Below are 19,703 nucleotides of genomic sequence, written 5' to 3'. Positions count from 1 at the left end.
GTAAGGCAGGAGGATCCCAAGTTCAAGGCAAGCTGGACAATTTAGCAAGATCCTGTCTTAAAATAAAAAGGGCTAGGGATATAGCTCAGAGGTAGAGTATTTGCCTATCATGTAACAACCCTAAATTCAATCCCTAGAACAGCTAAAAAAAAAAAAAAAAAAAAGGAGGGGGGAGGGCTTGGGCTGTAGTTCGATGGCAGAGTGCTTGCCTAGCATGTTGGAAGAACTGGGTTTGATTCTTAGCACTACATAAAATAAACAAATAAAATAAAGGCAATCTGTCCATTTACAACTACAAGATTTTTTTTTTTAAAGTAAATGATTTGGGGTTGGGGTCGTGGCTCAGTGATAGAGTACTTGATTAGCATGCTCAAGGTCTTGGCTTTAATCCCTAGCCCTGCAAAAAAAATTAAATAGAATATTTATAGTTTTTAAAAGTATACAATTTGATTCAGTTTTGACAATTTATACCTGTGAAACAATCACCACAATCAAGACATTGACCATCTCCACCTCCCCCTTAAAGGTTTTCTCTTGACCTATGATAATAATCCCTCCCATCTGGGCTGGGTTGTGGCTCAGAGGTACAGCACTTGCCTAGCATGTGTGAGGCACTGGGTTCAATCCTCAGCACCACATAAAATAAAGGTATTGTGTAAACCTACAAATAAAAAATAAATGTTAAAAAAACAAAAATTTGGGGCTGGGGATATGGCTCAAGTAGTAGCGAGCTCGCCTGGCATGTGTGAGGCACTGGGTTCGATCTTCAGCACCATGTAAAAATAAAATAGATATTGTGTCCATCTAAAGCTAAAAAATAAATATAAAATAAAAAAACAAAAATTCCCTCCCATTCCATTCTCAATTTACCACTCATCTGCTTTCTGTCACTACAGATTAATGTTATCAGAGCACTTACTTTTGGCTCTGCATTTCCTAATCTTTTTTTTTTTTTTTTGATACTAGGGATTAACTCAGGGGTGCTTGATCACTGAACTATACCCCCAGATCTTTTCATTTTTTATTTTAAGGTAGGGTCTCATTAAATTGCTGAGGATTTTGCTAAATTGCTGAGGCTTGCATCAAACTCGTGTTCCAATGGGATTACAGGCAAATGCCCCTGCACGGGGCCCAGACATTTTCTTGTATATAACTCATTTTGTCCTCATGACACAGATGAGGTCTAGTGTTTTGTATTGTTTTTGCAACACAGAGGATTAAATCCAGAGCCTCATGCATGCTAGGTAAGCACTCTACACTGAGTTGCATCTCTGGCCCAGAACACAGATGGGGAAACTGAGGGACAGAGAGATGAAGTGACTTGCTGTGGGGTCTCAAAACTATGAGTGCAAACTTAGACTAAGAGAACACAGCAAAGCGGCGCTACTGTCTGTGCTCTTCACGTTAACTTCTACTAAGATTCAATGTTTGGAAACAGAGCAGGCCCCTCACACAGTGTTCAGTCATTAATACCAGCACTGCCAATATGACTTGCTGGGAACAGAGACTCTTCCTTCTGACAGCCTAATTCCCAGCTTCACACTCTCATAGTCCCCTAAGTCCTTGAAATTAAGAGTTCTTCAAGGTGCTGGTTCTCCAGCAACCACAGATCAATCAAAGATGCTAAGAATCTGGGTTCTGCCATCAGGAACCTTGCATAAAAATAGCACAAGCCTGTTGTACAGTGGCCCATCTGCAAGCATCTTCAAGACTGGGTGTGGCAATACTGTATGCACAGACCCCTCTTCTGGACTCAGGGAGAGAAAAAACAGCACATGGGTTTAAGAATCCAACACAATTAAAGCAATGCCTGATGTGGTATGAAAAAGTGATAACAGGGCTTAGTGGTGCATATTAATCTCAGCGACTCAGAGGCTGAGACAGGATCTCAAGTTCCTTGTGCGGCTGCCTTGGTAATTCAGCAAGATCCTCAACAATTCACTGAGATCTTGTCTCAAAAAATGAAAAGGACGGGATATAGCTCAGTGGTCGAGCATCCTGGGTTTGATCACACACACACACACACACACACAGATGAAAAATCTTGTCAATGATAAAGCCTAAAGACAGCTCACTGTCACAGTTCCAAGGTAAACAAAATGGTTCCTCTATGTCCCTCTGTCCCTCTTGGTGATAGACCTAGTTCCCAAGAAAAGAATCAGATCTCTAGGGGCTGGGGTTGTGGCTCAGTGGCAGAGAGTTTGCCTCACACATATGAGGAACTGGGTTCGATCCTCAACACCACATAAAAATAAATTTAAAAAACAAAGATATTGTGTCGAAGTATAACTTAAAAAATATTAAAGAATCATATCGCCACCATCACAGACACAGGGTGGAGGAAGAGTCCCATACACAAACACACACTTTTTTTTTCTTAAAGGGTATACTTGTTGTTGCTAATTGTTTAAGGCAAAAACTAAATGCCGAATAATATTCTGTAGTCAAGTTATCTCAAAGCACATTTTTGTGCTAGCTCTCTTCCCACACATGGAGAAGACCAAGGTGGAAGTGTTTTGCAGATAAAAGGAAAATCCATCACTTTCCTACTGAGCTATGGCCTCTGAGCTTCACAAATAAAATATTGTTTCCTGGAGATCAGTTCAAGGCCCTGTGTTGATGGGGACAGTGGTTCTTGGTTCTGATTGCATTTTAAAATCAGCTGGGAAAATGGCCAGCACTTCTCATATTTTAACATCACAAAGTTCCCCAAGGATCTTGTTAATGGCAGGTTCTGACTCAGTTGGTATAGGGTGGGGACTGAGACTGTATGTTCAGCCTTGGGTGAGTTGCAGCTCCATTTGAGCCTTCTCAGCTGTACAATAAGTACACTCAAATCTGTCCTCTCCCAGGGTCACCAGGATCAATATTGCAGAGGCCACCAGACAGGCAAGGGCACAGCCCTGTCTGTAGTTGATCAACCTCCAAAGGCAGTGCTGTGTATTGCTAGCTCCCACTCATTCTCCTGGGGTCCCTTATTCACTCTTCTGGAGGTAGCATCTAGCCCAGGACCTGGCACACAGGACAGCAGGCAAAGATGACTGACCTCCTGCTGAGGGCCATTGCCAAGTAGGAATGACGCATCGAAATTTCCTTGCCAGCGTACCCCATGTTAAATGGACTTGCCTTGGAAATTCGCTGTGACATTGCATGTGTGTTTGAGAAAGGTGACCCTGCTCAAGGATGAGGGTGGATCCAGGTTTAGGGTGTATCCTGCAGGTTTTAGGAAGTACCCCGGTTTAGGATAATTTGGGTTTAGGGCGTTCCCGGTTTAGGACAATCTGGATTTAAGGCAGTTCCAGGTTTAAAGTTATTGCTGCTGGGAATAAGGCGTATCCTGCTGCCTGAGTTCCCGTTGAGTTTTCGTGGAATTGAGAAAGTATTTGGGACGTGAATTGTGCGGCAGAACTTGGATTTCCCCAGAACGTGTGTGTACAGGGCCGGTGTGAGTTCGGGAATAAAGAATTGCTGTTTGAATCTACAAAGCTGTGAGTGGCTCGTGATCTTGTGCCCAGCCAAGACTGCCGCACCCTCCCACCAAATGAGGAACAGAGGCCCAGGAGAAAGACAGGCATAGGATCCCATCTGAGTTTTCTTCTGGGTCTCAAGCTGGAACTCTCCTTGGGGCCTCTGCACCAAACAGGAAATATAGGTGAACCTCCAGCCTGATGGCTCCCAGAGGTGTGGTCCAAGCTCAGCAGCCTGCCCTCAACAACTGGGAGACTTGGGCCACAGCACCAAAGCAGACCTCAGTCTTTCCCTAAGAGCTCAGATTGCCAAGCTTCTGGATAACACAGGTTCCTCTTTGGCAGAGAGGGCAGAAGTTCCACCAATGTTTCAGAATGCCTCTCTTCCATAGGGACCTTTACATCCCAAATACTTAATCCTGCCACTAACCATCTTTCACCAATCTTCTTAACTTGCCTAAAAGGGCAGACAGCACTGCGAGCTCCCACCTACAGACTTACCGTTTGCGAACAATGTTAATGTTCTTCTCTAGCAGGTCATAACGAATGTACTCGTTGGGCTCAAAGTGGCTCATAGCCACCTTGGCCCGTTGGCACAGGACTGAGGCCACATGGTATTGCCTCACACCCAGGGCTTTCTGCAAAAGAAAAATGACAGCAATCAGCAGCAAAGTTCTCAAGAGAGTCCATGTAATGTAATGAAAAAGTTGGGGAATTAAAGTGTCAAGAGCTGTTTTGTAGCCAGGCAAGATGGTGCTTGCTTGTAATCTCAGTGATGTGGGAGGCTGAGGCAGGAGGATAACAAGTTCAAGGAAAGCCTCAGCAACTTAGCAAGACACTCAGCAACTTAGTGAGACCCTGTTTCAAAATAAAAAGAACTGGAGATGTAGCTCAGTGGCAAAGCACCTCTGGATTCAATCCTAGAACCAAAAAAAACCAAAGATTTGTTTTCCATGACCATAGCTTTGGCTTCTTCACCTGAAGCAGAGTAATAGAGCAGTCTGCTCTGCAGAGAAAGAAAGTACAAAGATCTGTAGCGAATGGCTGGGATCAAAGCCAGATTCTACCATGTAAACTGAATCATATGAAGGAAATCTTCCATGGTCTCGGTGCTAAAGAACAGGATACAACCAGCTCTAGTGACCACGCAGGGAGTTTAGAGGAGACCATGTGTGGAGCTGTCACCCAGATGTGAAGCACTGTCCAAACCACAGCAGCTGTTCTACCTACACCTTGAGTTCCTTGAGGTGGGGATCAAGCTTGATCTAATAATTTATCTCAACCCTGACTACCACCTAGAAACACCACATATATTTGCTGACTTGATGAAAGAATAAATGAGGAAAGGTCTTTGTGTGAGCCCTTGACATTTTCTCATCCCTTCAAAAGCTGGTACCAAATGCCCTCCCCCTGAATATCAGCAGACTTCCTCATTGACCTTTTTATTTTTGCAGTGCTAGGGATTGATCCCAGGAGTGCTCTACCACTAAGCTACATCCCAGTCCTTTTTGTTATTTAGTGTTTTTGTTTTTGTTTTCATTTTAAGATACAGCCTCACCAAGTTGCCCAGATTGGCCTGGAACATGCAATCCTCCTGCCTCAGTTGAAATCGCTGGGGTTGAAGTATGTGCCATGCCCAGCTTCCTAACTGACTTCTAAGGAATACAATGTGACAACCATGCTGTGTGGCTTTGTGACAGGGTCACAAAAAGAATAGCTTCTGCCTATGTGCTATGCAGTAGGTAAGTGATTATTAGGATGAGATGTGTGCTAGTTGATTTTTAAATTGTGGGCAACAACCTTGTGACCAGAGAATAATAAATGAATCCAAAGGAATGACAATGGGAAAGGAGAATGATCCAGTTTTGGGCTATTCCCTGGGGAAGGGAAGGGGCAAAGTGGAAGGTGCTGCCCCAGGCTTTCTTCTTTATGCCACTGGATATTTAAATCCAAACCTGCCAACCTCACCATCAGAACCCAACATAGGCCTATAGTTGCCACCTCTGTGCAGGTCATGTTGGGGTGAGAACAGGTCACACTATGAAACTGTACCCCAACCACCCATCATCCAGCCTCACTTAATAGCTGCAGGAATGACCTCTCCAGGGTACAGCTTGGATCCATCTGCAGGGCCCCACTATCTACCTCACAGGGTAGGTGTGAAGGGCACATCAATGACACATCGAGGACCTTCAACACTGCCCAAGCACAGGGAGAGGCAATGCACATCAGCAGCAGCTATCACCACCCCCGCAACCCCAGGAAAAACCTACTGCAAGGGGAGGGCACTGGCCAGACCCGAGCTACTACTCACTGCCTGAGTGATCTTGGACAATTTAATCTCAGCACTCACTTCCTGGCAACTAGGAGGATCAGGAGAGATTACATGAACAGTTTCTATTCTTATTACCCTTGTATACTGATGAGCACATACACAGCTCCCTCAGTGTTCTGCATGCAAACAAGACACAAAAAGCTGTTCCACAACTTGCTCTTTACATTTATTAATTTAACTCAGACAGCTTTTCAATGTCTGTATATAGACCTATCAATTTTTTGCAAATTAACTGCCCCATCAGTTTCCTTAGAAACAAAAAGGAGTGCAACAATACCTAGTGTCTGACCTGGTAAGTAAAACCATAAACTGCAATCCTAGTTATAGTACTAGGAAAAGGTAAAGTCCCAATTCCCAACAGCAAAGAACCAGTATGGACTACATCCTAATACCAAAAAATAGGCTTAAGAAATAATGCTGATTGGGCTGGGGTTGTAGCTCAAGTGGTAAAGTACTCTCCTAGCACATACGAGGCACTGGGTTCAATCCTCAGCACCACATACAAATAAAATAAAGACATTGTGTTCACCTAAAAAAAAAAAAAAAAAAAAAATAGAAATTTAAAAAAAAAGAGAGAAAGAAATAATGCTGATTGGCAATAATGGATGCTCCTCAAAGACTAGATGTAGAAATACATAAACCAACAATATGATTTCTCAGTATTTATCCTGAGGAATTAAACATGCACACCCATGTTTACAGAGGCACAATTCACAACAGCCAAACTATGGAACCAGCCTAAGTATCCGTCAATAGATGAATGGATAAAGAAAATATGGAATTTTATTCAGTCACAAAGAAAAATAAAATTATGTCACTTAGGGGCTGGGGTTGTGACTCACTGGTAGAGCGCTCACTTAGCATGTGTGAGGCCCTGGGTTTGATCCTCAGCACCACATAAAAATAAATAAATAAATGGAATTTTAAAAAGGTAACAACAAATTCATACAAATATATAACAATAAATTCCATCATTATATACAACTATAATGCACCAACAGATAGAAAGATAGGAAATAAATAAATAAAAAGAAATAATGCAGAATGAGCTGGGCATGGTGGTATGCGCCTGTAATGCCAGCAACTGGGAAGGCTGAGAGGAGGATCACAAATTTAAGGCCAGTCTCAGCAATTTAGGGAGACCCTCAGTAATTTAGTGTAAGCCAATCTCAAAATAAAAAGAGCTGGGCATGTAGCTCTGTAGTAAAGTGCCCCTGGGTTCAATCCTCAGTACCAAAAGAAAAAAATATTAATGCTGATTGGAAAGAAAGATAAAATAATACGCTGGGATTGTAGCTCAGTGGTAAAATGCTTGCCTAGCATGTATGGAACCCTGGGTTCAATTCCCAACACCATAAAAAAAAAAATATGCTGATACAGAAACAACTTATGGGTAAAGATAGAACATGTATTGGGTGCCTATGATGTATGAGAACACTGTGCTAAGCACCTGGCACATATCACATTATCTAATCTTCACAGTCATCCAGTGTAGTTACTCCTGTGATGACTCCATTTTCCCAAGGAAGAAACTGAGGCTTTCATGGAAGATACTTGACACCAGGGCTACCCCAGAGCAAGTGGGACAGAACTCATCTTCACTATCTGTTGACTCCAGCACATCACTTAACTCCCTAACCTCTCCCCAAAATGGAGTTAAACTTCATAGTGTTAATGACAAAGGGAATCATCGACATGCCAATCCTCAACCATGATGCTATGCTTTCCCACCCTATAAAAAAATGCATTCAGAGCAGCTAGCACTGTCCAAGCTCCAGATTCGCACTAGCAATGCATGAAATGTGGTAAGTGATGCTAAGAAAAAGATTATTACTGTTATTTAAGTTTAATTAATTTTAATTAAAATTACATGGGACTCAGTCTTATTATACATTAGTAAGGATGAAAAGAGTTTTTAGGAAGCCTGTACAAGTTGAATGTTTGTTAGGTCATTTTCTTGGTAAAAGTTCCTATCTATTCTTAAGTCTGGACAACCCCATGCCAGGAGTTCATCCCACACCAATAGCAAAGTCTATTTTCTGAAAGATTTCAGAGCATTCTCCTTCACATTCAGCCACTCTGAGTCCCTGCACAGCTGGCTCTTCAGTTTAGGTTTCTGGGACCAGTCATCGCAACTTCCTCAGGAGAAGGGATCCATGACCTCAGATGCATCAGAACCCCTGAAATCTGTTAAAAATATATGATCTGGGATTGGGGTTGTAGCTCAGTGGTTGAGCGTTTGCCTCACATGCATGAGGCACTAAGTTTGACCCAAAGCACCACATAAATAAAATATTGTGTCCAGGGGCTGGAGATGTGGCTCAAGCGGTAACGCGCTCGCCTGGCATGTGTGCAGCCCGGGTTCGATCCTCAGCACCACAAACAAAGATGTTGTGTCCGCCGAAAACTGAAAAATAAATATTAAAATTCTCTCTCTCTCTCTCTCTCTCTTAAAAAAAATATTGTGATCATCTACAACTTAAAATATATATATCTTAAAAATGTATAAATATAAATATGAATACATACATATATATATATATATAAATAAATCTGAGATCCCAGGGCTGGGGTTGTGGCTCAGCAGTAGTGAGTATTTGTCTAGCACGTGCAAGGCCCTGGGTTCAATCCTCAGCACCACATAAAAAATAAATAGGGCTGGGGATGTGGCTCAAGCGGTAGCGCGCTCGCCTGGCATGCGTGCGGCCCAGGTTGGATTCTCAGCACCACATACAAAGATGTTGTGTCCGCCGAAAACTGAAAAATAAATATTAAAAAAATAATAAATAAATAAATAAAGATATTAAAAAATAATAAAAAAAGAATGCTGCAATAACTCTTAAAAAAAAAAAAATCTGAGATCCCGCTAAGGTCAATGACTTTTTCCAGGGGTGGCATCCTCCAGATATCTGGAGACCTACTAGCTATCTACCCTGTTTTTCTCCCTAATTTTTTTTTCTTCATAGTACCAGAGATTGAACCCAAGGGAACTTAACCAGTGAGGAACATCCCCAGCCCTTTTTATTTCTGGACAGGTTCTCATTAAGTTGCTTAGAGACTCACTAAAATTGCGGAAGCTGGCAATTTTAAGGGGTGATCCTCCTATCTCAACCTCTGGAGTTGTTGGAATTATAGGCTTGCACCACCATGCCCAGCCCTAAATCTCTTCTCTAGGCCAAGGGCATACCTGAGGTTTTCCAACTATGTCTCTATGTAACATATTTTCAAATTCTGCAATAGCCTGATCCCATTCCATGCTGCAGGCTCTCTGCTGCTCTAATCAGCCTTCTTAGAATAGCTCACCTTACAACTACACTCCCACTGACCTCCATATACCCTGATGCCATCTTCATCAACTGCTCCTGAGCCATACTTACTTGTGGATTTGGTTTTCTGAACCTGGATGCAGAACTTGACCCTAATACTGATTTAACATCCTCATCCATCCCTGTGTCTACATTACTCCTGGCAATCACCCCACGTCCTCTCAGTGTGTCAGGCACACACAGTAAACATGATGCCCAGGTTGTCCGTCCTGGTCTTATCGTAAATGTGACCCATCCTGCTTAGGCTTCCCAGTGCAGACATTTGGTCAGGCCCAGGCTGATCCAATATCAACACTTCTTGGAGCCAGGTGTTCAAAGGACTGCAATAGCCACCCAACTGAGCCATTTATTGTTCTGTCCTTGCTTCTCTCTTTTGTTAGGGACAACCTGACTGATTTTGTCAAATGTTCTACAGAATCAATACTCAGGCTAATCTACTAATCCCAGAAAAAAAAAAAAAAATATATATATATATATATCAAAAGATGTTATTAACTAAGCTGTGAAAATTCAGGCAATTAACACTTCCGGGACCCCAGCTTTTCACCCTATACAAGGTAAAATCTCAGCCTTGCTCCATGCTTCAGAGCAACATTGAAAGAGGTTTTAAGTGCATGAAATGTCACGTGTAAGCTGGGAAGAATTTACACATATTAATATGCTTATCCCTTAGATTGGCTTGAAAGACAAGCACACCATGTAACATCCATTTACAGACCACATCTCTCTCATATATATAAAAAAGATGGGGTGTGGGCTGGGGATGTGGCTTAAGTGGTAGTGCGCTCGCCTGGCATGCGTGTGGCCCGGGTTCGATCCTCAGCACCATGTACAAAGAAAGATGTTGTGTCCGCCGAAAACTAAAAAACAAACATTAAAAAATTCTCTCTCTCTCTAAGAACAAAAACAAAAACGGGGTGCTATACCTCCACTCAGAATAAAAACAAACACAATTACTTATTAAGCATCTGCTCTGTGCCAAGCACTTTCTGTGTCCATTCTGAATTCCCACTCCCAACCGTGTAAGGTAATTGCTATTCCTGCCTTACACACGCATGTAGAAAATGAAAGTCACTGAGTTAAGTCAGAAGTGATATACCTACTAGTGGTGAAGTGAAAGCAAGCTCATGTCTGTCCCTTTCTGGATGGGCCATATCTACTGGATTCTGCCACCTCTAGATTCAGAGCCAGTTCCTCTTCCCTCCCACTGTTCTCTTTTTCCCAGAACTCAGTTCAGTCCAAGTGCTCACAATCCAAATGCCCAACCCAGCTCCACCACTTACCTACTGGGACCCTGGGCAGGTCATTTCATCTCCCATGCCTTAGTTTCACTACAGTGAATACACACATCAATTTCAGTGTTTCTTTTCTCTGGACACTTCCAGAAGCAGGACTCAGATTTTTCTGATTACAAACACAGCTTAAGGCCTAACTCACCTGGGCCTTTGGCATCTTTTTTTTTTGATAGTTATAGATTGTCAGCATGCTTTTATTTTATTTATTTACTTTTTTATGTGGTGCTAAGGATCGAACCTAGCACCTCACATGGTAGGCAAGTGCTCTGCCACTGAGCCCCAGCTCCAGCCCAGCCTTTGGCATCTTTGGCATTCCAGAACACCCCCCTACACACACACTTTTGGGGGTTTCTTTGGTACTGGGGAGTCAACATACCCCATAGGTATTTTACCACTAATCCATATCCCAGTGGTTTTGTTTTGTTTGATAAGTACTAGGGGCTAAATCCAGAGGCAATCTACCACTGAGCTATATCCCCAGCTCTTTTATTTTTTAATTTTCAGACAAGGTCTTGTTAAGTTGCTGAAGGTCTTGCTAAATTGCTGAAGCTGGCCTCAAACTTGTAATCCTCTTGCCTTAGCCTCCCCAGTCACTGGGATTTATAGGCATGTGCCACTGAGCTCGGCTCCTTACCCCCTTCTAATGTATTCCAGCTGCTCCACAGTTACCTGTCCTCCTTCTAATGTTGGATAAGTCATTCTAAAAACTTTCATTATCCTACTTTTACAGGTAAGAATGTGAAAGACTGCTTTGGGAAAACCTCCCATCCCTCTGAAATCCCTTCTGTTTATGGAGTCCTTGTAGTGAGATCTCATTTATTTATTTGATCTCTACATAATTCAGAAACTGCCTTTCTCAGGGCATCAAACATGATGAACTTCCTTGGCCAGTAAAAATTCTAAAGGGACCTGCCACAGGGGCTTTGCAAATGCTAGCTAATTCTTCTGTTTGGAATGTTCTCTGTCTACTGCCATTCCCAGTCTGCCCTTTGTTTTTGTTTAGGTAACTTCAGTTGATCCTTCAAACTTCAAACACACTTCACATTCTCAGGGAACTCTTCTTCCCTGACTCCCAGCCCCATCAGAGGTTCCTATCATATATGCCCACTTATCTCTTTCTGACATTCATTCGTGAGATTATAGTGGTGTCCACTAGTTTGTAAGGCCCACTCAGTGGAGGGATCATGTTTATTCACAATTCCCCATGCCCAAACACAAAGTCTGATACACAGGTTAACCAAGGAATGCTGCTTTGACTTGCCACCCAGCCCTTCTTTACTGTGCAGGATTAAACACAGAGGAGGTCCAGCCAACCTCAGGTGAGCAAACAGTCAACAAGACAAATCAATAATTTACCAGGGTTACGTGCTCTTGGTTAGAGTATACAGAGATTCAACATTGGTGAAAGACAATTAGGCAATACTTATTAAAATGTAAAATGTTTGTGCCTTTTGACTATCTTTCCCTTTTCCTAGAAGTTATCTTACTAAAATGTTCAAATAAATGAGCCAAGAGACAGGCAAGGACATTATCTACAGCATTTTTTCAAAAAACATTTTTACTGGGGATGTGGCTCAAGCGGTAGCACGCTCGCCTGGCATGTGCGGGGCACTGGATTCGATCCTCAGTACCACATAAAAGTAAAATAAAGATGTTGTGTCCACCGAAAACTAAATATTAAAAAATCTCTCTCTCTCTTTAAAAAAAATTTTTTTTAGTTGTAGATGGATACAATACCTTTATTTTATTTATTTGGTTTTTATGTGGTGGTGGAGATCAAATCCAGTGCCTCACACGTGCTAGGCAAGCATGCTCTACTACTGAGCTATAGCTCTAGCCCCCTACAGAATTTTTTTTTTTTTTGGGGGGGGGTACCAGGGATTGAACTCAGGGGCACTCAGCCATTGAGCCACACCCTCAGCCCTATTTTGTATTTTATTTAGAGACAGAGTCTGAGTAGCTTAGTGCCTTGCTTTTGCTGAAGCTACTCTGAACTCATGATCCTCCTCCCTCAGCCTCCCGAGCTGCTGTATGCATACGCCACTGTGCCCAGCTACAGCATTACTTTTTTTTTTTAAAAAAAGAGAGAGTGAGAGAGGGAGAGATAGAGAGAGAATTTTAACATTTATTTATTTTTTAGTTATCGGCAGACACAACATCTTTGTTTGAATGTGGTGCTGAGGATCCAACCCGGGCCGCACGCGTGCCAGGCGAGTACGCTACCGCTTGAGCCACATCCCCAGCCCTACAGCATTACTTTTAAGAGAACAACTCAACTGCCCATAAGTAGAACACTGATTAAATAAATTCTGGCTCATCCACCATGGAATGTCAATATACAGCTGTTTGTGTTTTGCTTTCTTATAGTGCTAGGGATTGAACCCAGGGTCTCACACGTTAGTCAAATTTTCAACCAGTGAGCAACATCCCTAGCCAACAGTTATTTAAGAAGAAGATAATTGGCTGGGGGTGTAGTGAGGCCCTGGGCTCCATACCTGGGACCACAGAAGAAAAAAGATAGTGGTGATGGCTATTCAACAATACAAACGTAATTAACATCACTGAATGGAATAATTAAAAATGGTTAAAATATCACCAGGCACAGTGGGGAGACTGAGGCAGGAGGATCGCAAGTTTGAGGCCAGCATCAAAAACTTATCAAGGCGGCTGGGATTGTGGCTCAGCGGTAGGGCGCTCACCTAGCACGTGCGAGGCCCTGGGTTCAATCCTCAGTACCACATAAAAATAAATAAATAAAATAAAGAGATTGTGTTCAAGTATAATTAAAAATTAAATATTAAAAAAAAGGGGGGGCTGGAGTGGTGGCTCCGAGGTAGAGTGCTTGCCTGGCACATGTGAGGCCCTGGGTTCAATTCTCAGCACCACATACAAATAAATAAATTAAATAAAGGTCCATCAATGACTAAATAATATTAAAAAAAAAAAAAAAACTTAGCAAGGCCCTAAGAAACTTAGCAAGACCCTGCTTAAAAAAAATTTTTTTTTAAAGAGCTGGGAGGGCTGGGGATGCCACAGCGCGCGTGCGCCCTGGGTTTGATCCTCAGCACCACATACAAAACAAAGATATTATGTCCGCCGAAAACTAAAAAATAAATATTAAAAATTCTCTCTCTCTCTCTCTCTCTCTTTCTCCTTAAAAAAAAGAAAAAAAGAGCTGGGAATGTAGCTTAGTGGTAAAACGCCCCTGGGTTCAATCCCTAGTACCAAAATCAAATAAATAAAATAAAATAAAATAAAAGGTGGGCTGGGATTATAGGTCAGTAGTGGAATGCTTGCCTCTCAGGTGTGAAGCACTGGGTTTGATACTCAGCATCACATAAAAATAAATAAACAAAATAAAGATATTGTGTCAAACTATAACTAAAAAATAGTTTAAAAAATAAACAGTTAAAATGTCAGGGCTGGGGTTGTGTTTCAGTGGTACAGCACTTGCCTAGCGTGCATGAGGTACTGGGTTCAATCCTCAGCACCACATAAAAATAAAATGAAGATATATAAAAAAAAGGTTAAAATGTCAAATTTTATTCTTTTTCTATTATTAAAAAAATACAACATAATAAGTCAATCTTTACTGGCAAGGAAACCTCCATGACACATCCAATAAAAATAATTAGTAAAACAATATTATAGTTATAAGCCCATTTAAGTGTAATAGTATTAAACAAATATAAGTATGTTTAGGAAAAAACATATTGAAATAATGTGCCTAAACTGTCCACAGCAATTATCTCTGGATTAGAATTATTGGTACTTTCACTTTCTATACTATTCATTTCTGTAACCCCACCCTAAACCCAGTACTGGGGATTGAACTCAGCTCCACTACATCCCCAGCCCCCCACACCTTTTTATTTTTTGGGATACAGTCTCCTTAAGTTATCCAAAAAAAAAAAAAAGTTATCCAAACAAGCCTAGAACCTGTGATCCTCCTGCCTTGGCCTCCTAAAACACTTGGAATTCAGGCTGAGCCACTCTGGCTTTGAATAATTTTTAAATTTTGCATGATACAGTATCTACTGTAATCAGAAAAAAGAATAAAGGAAGCAAGTAAGTGCAGAAAGGCAAGCTACAGTGCAGAGTAGCAAGTTGTAGCAATTTGACAAAAACCTTAAGTATTTTAATTTTTTTTTTTTTTTTTGTTGCTGTTGTTAATGTGTAAACCCTCTGTGCCAGCAAGTTAATTTAAAGGAATTTATCACTACTTAGGGAAAAACGGAAGATATGTACCCTGACAATAGCAGGATCTGGTTACCAACACTTCAACGTGGAGATCTAACTTACCATTACTAATAGCAGGACAGACTGGCACTGGTGCCTCCAAGTGGCATAGCATCATAGGAAGAATTCTTGCCAAAAATGTTTGATCTCAATCTTAGTGAGCTTTAGGAACTTACATCCAAAGCAGGGGACGAAAAGAATAATTAAACCTACGATGTGCACATTCTACAAGAAAACTGGCCTGATAAAACTGAAAAAAAAAAAAAATCAGTATCATAGGAAAAAACAAAAGGTGCTACTCTAGATAAAGAGAAAACAAAAAGGTAAAACCAATGCAATGTACAATTTTTAAAAATTAGATTATAATTTGAAAAAAGACAGCTACCACAGACATTTTGGAAGAAATTAAGAATGCAGTCCGAGGGACTGAGGTTGTGGCTCAGTGATAGAGCACTCACCTAGCACATGTGAGGCACTGAGCTTGATCCTAGGTACCACATAAAAATAAATAAATAAAATAAAGGTATTGTGTCCATCTACAACTAAAAAACATATTTAAAAAAAAAAAAAAAGAATGAGAATGCAGTCTGCATATGTGGTGGCACACACCTGTAACCCCATCAGCTTGGGAGGCTAAGGCAGAGGGCTGCAAGTTCAAAGCCAGCCTCAGCAATTTAGGAAGGCCCTAAGGAATTCAGCCAGATTCTATCTAAATTTTATTTTATTTATTTTTTTAATATTTATTTTTTAGTTCTCGGCAGACACAACATCTTTGTTGGTATGTGGTGCTGAGGATGAACCCGGGCCGCACGCATGCCAGGCGAGCTCGCTACTGCTGGAGCCACATCCCCAGCCCTCTATCTAAATTTTAAAAGCGGGTGTGGGGAGGCTGGGATATGGCTCAGTGGTTAAAGGACACCTCACCCCCTAGGTTCAATCCCCAGTACCAAAAAAAAAAAAAAAAAAAAAAAAAAAGAAAAAGAAAATTATTATTTTCCTAGGTCAGGTAATACTATTGTGGTTACACAGATAACTGACTTTGGTGTTCTTTTGTTTATTGCAGTCCTGGGGATCCAAATCCATGCCTTGCCATGCTAGTCAAGTGCTCTACCACTGAGTTATACTCTCAAAGTTTGACTTATTCTTTTTCTGTTTTTGGTACCAGGGATTGAACCCAGGGGCACTCAACCACTGAGCCACATCTACAGCCCCTTTTTTTTTTTTTTTTGTATTTTATTTAGAGATAGGATCTCATTGAGTTGCTTAGGGCCTCACTAAATTGCTGAGTCTGGCTTTGAACTCATGATCCTCCTGCCTTAGCCTCCTGAGCCCTGGGATTTCAGGCGTATGCCATGGCACCTGGCTCCTTCTTTTTATTTTTTTTTTTTTGTGCTGGGGATTGAACCCAGGGACTTGTGCATGTGAGGCAGGCACTCTACCAACTGAGCTATATCCCCAGCCTTGACTTATTTCTTAAGAGATGAATGTTAGGGCTGGGGATGTGGCTCAAGCAGTAGCGCGCTTGCCTGGCATGCATGCGGCCCGGGTTCGATCCTCAGCACCACATACAAAGATGTGTGTCTGCCGAAAACTAAAAATTAAATATTAAAATTCTCTCTTAAAAAAAAAAAAAAGAGATGAATGTTGAGGGGCTGAGGTTGTGGCTCAGAGGTAGGGTGCTCGCCTACAATGCGTGAGGCACCCAATTCTATCCTCAGCACCACATAAAAATAAAATAAAGATATTGTGTCCACCTATAACTTATTCAAAAAAAAAAAGAGAGAGAGATGAATGTTGAAGCCAAGTACAGTAGTAAACATCTGTAATGTCAACAATTCTAGAGGCTCGTGCAGAAGGATTACAAGTTTGAGGCCAACCTCAGCTACTTAGACCCTGTCTCAAAATAAAAAATATAAAGGGCTAAGGATGGAGCTGGGCATGGTGGCACACACCTATAATCCCAAGAACTGGGGAGGCTGAAGGAGAAAGATCGCAAATTTAAAGTCAGCCTCAGCAACTTAGCAAGGCCCTCAACAACTTAATAAAATGTTGTCTTAAAAAAACCAAATAGGGGTTGAGGATTTAGCTCAGTGGCAGAGCGCTTGCCTAGCAAGGCAAGCTCAAGGCCCTGGGTTCAGTCCTCAGCCCTGGGGGAAAAAACAAACAAAACAAATAAATAAAAGGTTTTGGGATGTAGCTCAGTGGTACAGTGTCTCTGGGTTCAATCTCTAATGGGGGGAAATTTGTTGTTGTTGTTGTTTGGAAAAATTTTAAGAAAAGAACTGGAGATATAGTTGAGTGACAGAGCACTCGCCTAGCAAGCTCAAAGGCCTGGGTTCCATTCCCAGCACCACAAAACAACAAAAGAGAGATGAATGCTCAAGTTTTCAGGGACAAGGTATTACAATACCTCTTCTTTTGAAATGATTCAGAAATAACAGTAAAAATACATAAGTTAAATAAGGCAAAATGTTAGCTGCTGAATTTAGATGGAAGGTTATCTAAGTTTATACCATTTTCAATTTTTCTTTATGTGTAAAAATTAATTTAAAAAAAGGAAAGGAAAAATGAATATCACTGAGGTTTGAGGCCTTAGTAACTGAATGAATGGAGCTGCTTTAAAGTGAAAAGGGGATGGTACAGGAGGAGCAGTTTTTGAACAAGGTAAGACCAGGAGTTTCGTTATAGACACTGGCCTGATACCTATGTGCACATGTCAAGCAGGCAGCTGGGATTCTCACCCTTAGTCCCATCCTTCTAGAGCTCTGCTCATTAGATGGCTCATCAGGAATCAGATTATCAGAACCAACATGACCCTGTATTACCAATTTTTTTTTTTTTTAAGTACTGAGACTGGACCCAGGGACACTACTACTAGGCCATATCCTCAGTTCTTTTTAATTTTCATAAATTTGAGGTCAGCCTCACCAACTTGATGAGTCCCTACCTACCTCAAAATGAAAAATGAACAGGGCTAGGGATGAAGCTCAGTGGTGAAACACCCTTTGGTTCAATCCTAAGTACTAAAATACATAAAACGAGACAGGGATAGTCCCTGCCCTTGAAGAGCTTACTGTATGGGGGAGAAAATAGACATCCAGTGAGTGATCACTCAAGGGCTTATGTAGCAACTATGCAAAAGGAGGGCAATAAAAGCCAAATTAAGCAGCTATGACAACATGAAACTAGAGAATCTAAAAGTCAGGCAGTGGTGCGCTACTCAGAAAGCTGAGGCAGGAGGATTCCAAGTTCAAGGATAGCCTGGGCAACATAGAGAAATCCTATTTCAAAATAAAATTAAAAGGGCTGCAGATGTAGCTGTAGTAGAGCACTTGCCTAAGCATGTGTGAGGCCTCGGGTTTAATGAGGGGAGCGGGGGTGACTGAGAACTGAAACATAACTAGGAGTTAGCCAGGCTAACAAAATGGGGCTTAAGGGAAGGAGTCCAGGAAACCTTGCAGACAGAGAACAGCATATGCAATGGCCCCGTGGCCTTTACAAGAAAGCAGCTGTACCTGCAAAAAGAAAACCAGCTTGGCTATAGCGAGTCAACACAATATAGGGGAAATGGCAGGAAAATAAGGCTAAAAAGATGAAAAGGAACCTGGTACCATGAAGGACCTTTTAGGTGTAGAAAAGCTACACCATGGCACCCTAACAACTTTGCCGCAGCTTATACAAGCCATAGTGGCTGAGGATGGGAGGCCTCTGAGGAGAGCTGGAGGCCCTGGGTTCCATCCCCAGCACCACAAAAAAACAACAAAAAGACACAGAATCTTCAAGTTAGGTGTGCAGAAGCTACAAATCATTCAAAATAGTAGGAAGTAAGAGACAAAAGTAGGAAATGGTGGGAGGTCAGGCCTGAAACCCAACAGGGCCCAGGAGGGTGCAGCTTACTATCCTAAATCCTCAACTATAACCTGGGCTTTACAAGAGGCAATGTAGCGTAGAGGACAGAGCTTCCATCTAACTTCAAAACCCACATCTACCATTCACTAGCTATGTGACCTCCAGCAGGTTTTAACTAAGTTTCTCATTTAGAAAAAAGGAGGGCTGTAGCTGTAATTCAGTGAAAGCACACTTGCCTCACACGGTGATCCTGGGTTTGATCCTCAATACCACATAATAAATAAATAAATAAAAGAAAAAGGGGCTGGGGTTGTGGCTCAGCAGTAGAGTGCTCTCCTAGCACATGCGAGGCCCTCGGTTGGATCATCAGCACCACATAAAAATAAATAAATAGAATAAAGGTACTATGTCCAAATACAACCAAAAAATAAATATTTTTTTAAAAAAAAAGAAAGAAAAAGGGAGTAATCTCTGTAGTATTTTATGAGGAATGAAATGACATAAATTTTATTCTGAGTGTTACTATGAAATATGAAATAACAATAGGAATGGGCTCCCAAAAAAGAGCAATTATTATGTAAAATGCTACAAGCAGATACTTTTTAAAAATAACACTACGGGTTCTTTCCTTCATTATAAATAGTAGGGCATGAAGAAAAATTTACACATAAAACACCCAGTTTTATAGACTACCTAAAGCCCATCCAGGGACACCCCACCCCGTCCCCTCAACTAGACTCCCTGGTGCCAGGTACCCAGGGAGCACTCAACATTGAGTGACTCCAAGTGGCACCAACTACTAATGCGTAGTGCACCTACACCTGGCTTGATGGCAGAATTCTGTTTATTCTGTCATGACTGGCTTAGGCCAGCAATGCCTATTAGGGAGCCATGTGGACACCAGCATATACAGCAAGCTAAGGAGCGAAAGATGGCTGAGCTGCCAAAATAGGCTGGGCTCCTATAGGAGGCCAGGTCTCTTGAGACAACTGCTTCAGTAGATACTGAGAAATCACCAAGCACCTGTCAGAGTACATTGTGAAATGCTTCAAAACAAGTGACAACTTACAGAAATGGCACATGTTCTGGGGCTGGGGTTGTGGCTCAGCGGTAGAGTGCTCACCTCGCACGTGCTGGACCCTGGGTTCGATCCTCAGCACCACATAAAAATAAATGAATAAAATAAAGGCAT

At 41.7% G+C, this 19,703-nt stretch overlaps 1 protein-coding gene across 1 annotated transcript in view; it reads right to left on the bottom strand.

The window, feature by feature from the left end:
* Positions 1-19,703, bottom strand: part of ACO2 (aconitase 2) — a 47,147-nt gene that overhangs the window by 19,599 nt on the left and 7,845 nt on the right. The window contains exon 2 of the mRNA XM_081310504.1: positions 3,969-4,105. Coding sequence (XP_081166630.1) covers positions 3,969-4,105 — 137 coding nt within the window. The remainder of the gene's footprint in view (positions 1-3,968; positions 4,106-19,703) is intronic.

This window comes from Spermophilus citellus, assembly GCF_964194105.1.
Source record: "Spermophilus citellus genome assembly, chromosome: 10".
Taxonomy (NCBI): Eukaryota; Metazoa; Chordata; class Mammalia; order Rodentia; family Sciuridae; genus Spermophilus; species Spermophilus citellus.
The sequence above is the reverse complement of the archived record's forward strand: the minus strand, read 5'-3'. Positions and strand labels throughout refer to the sequence as shown.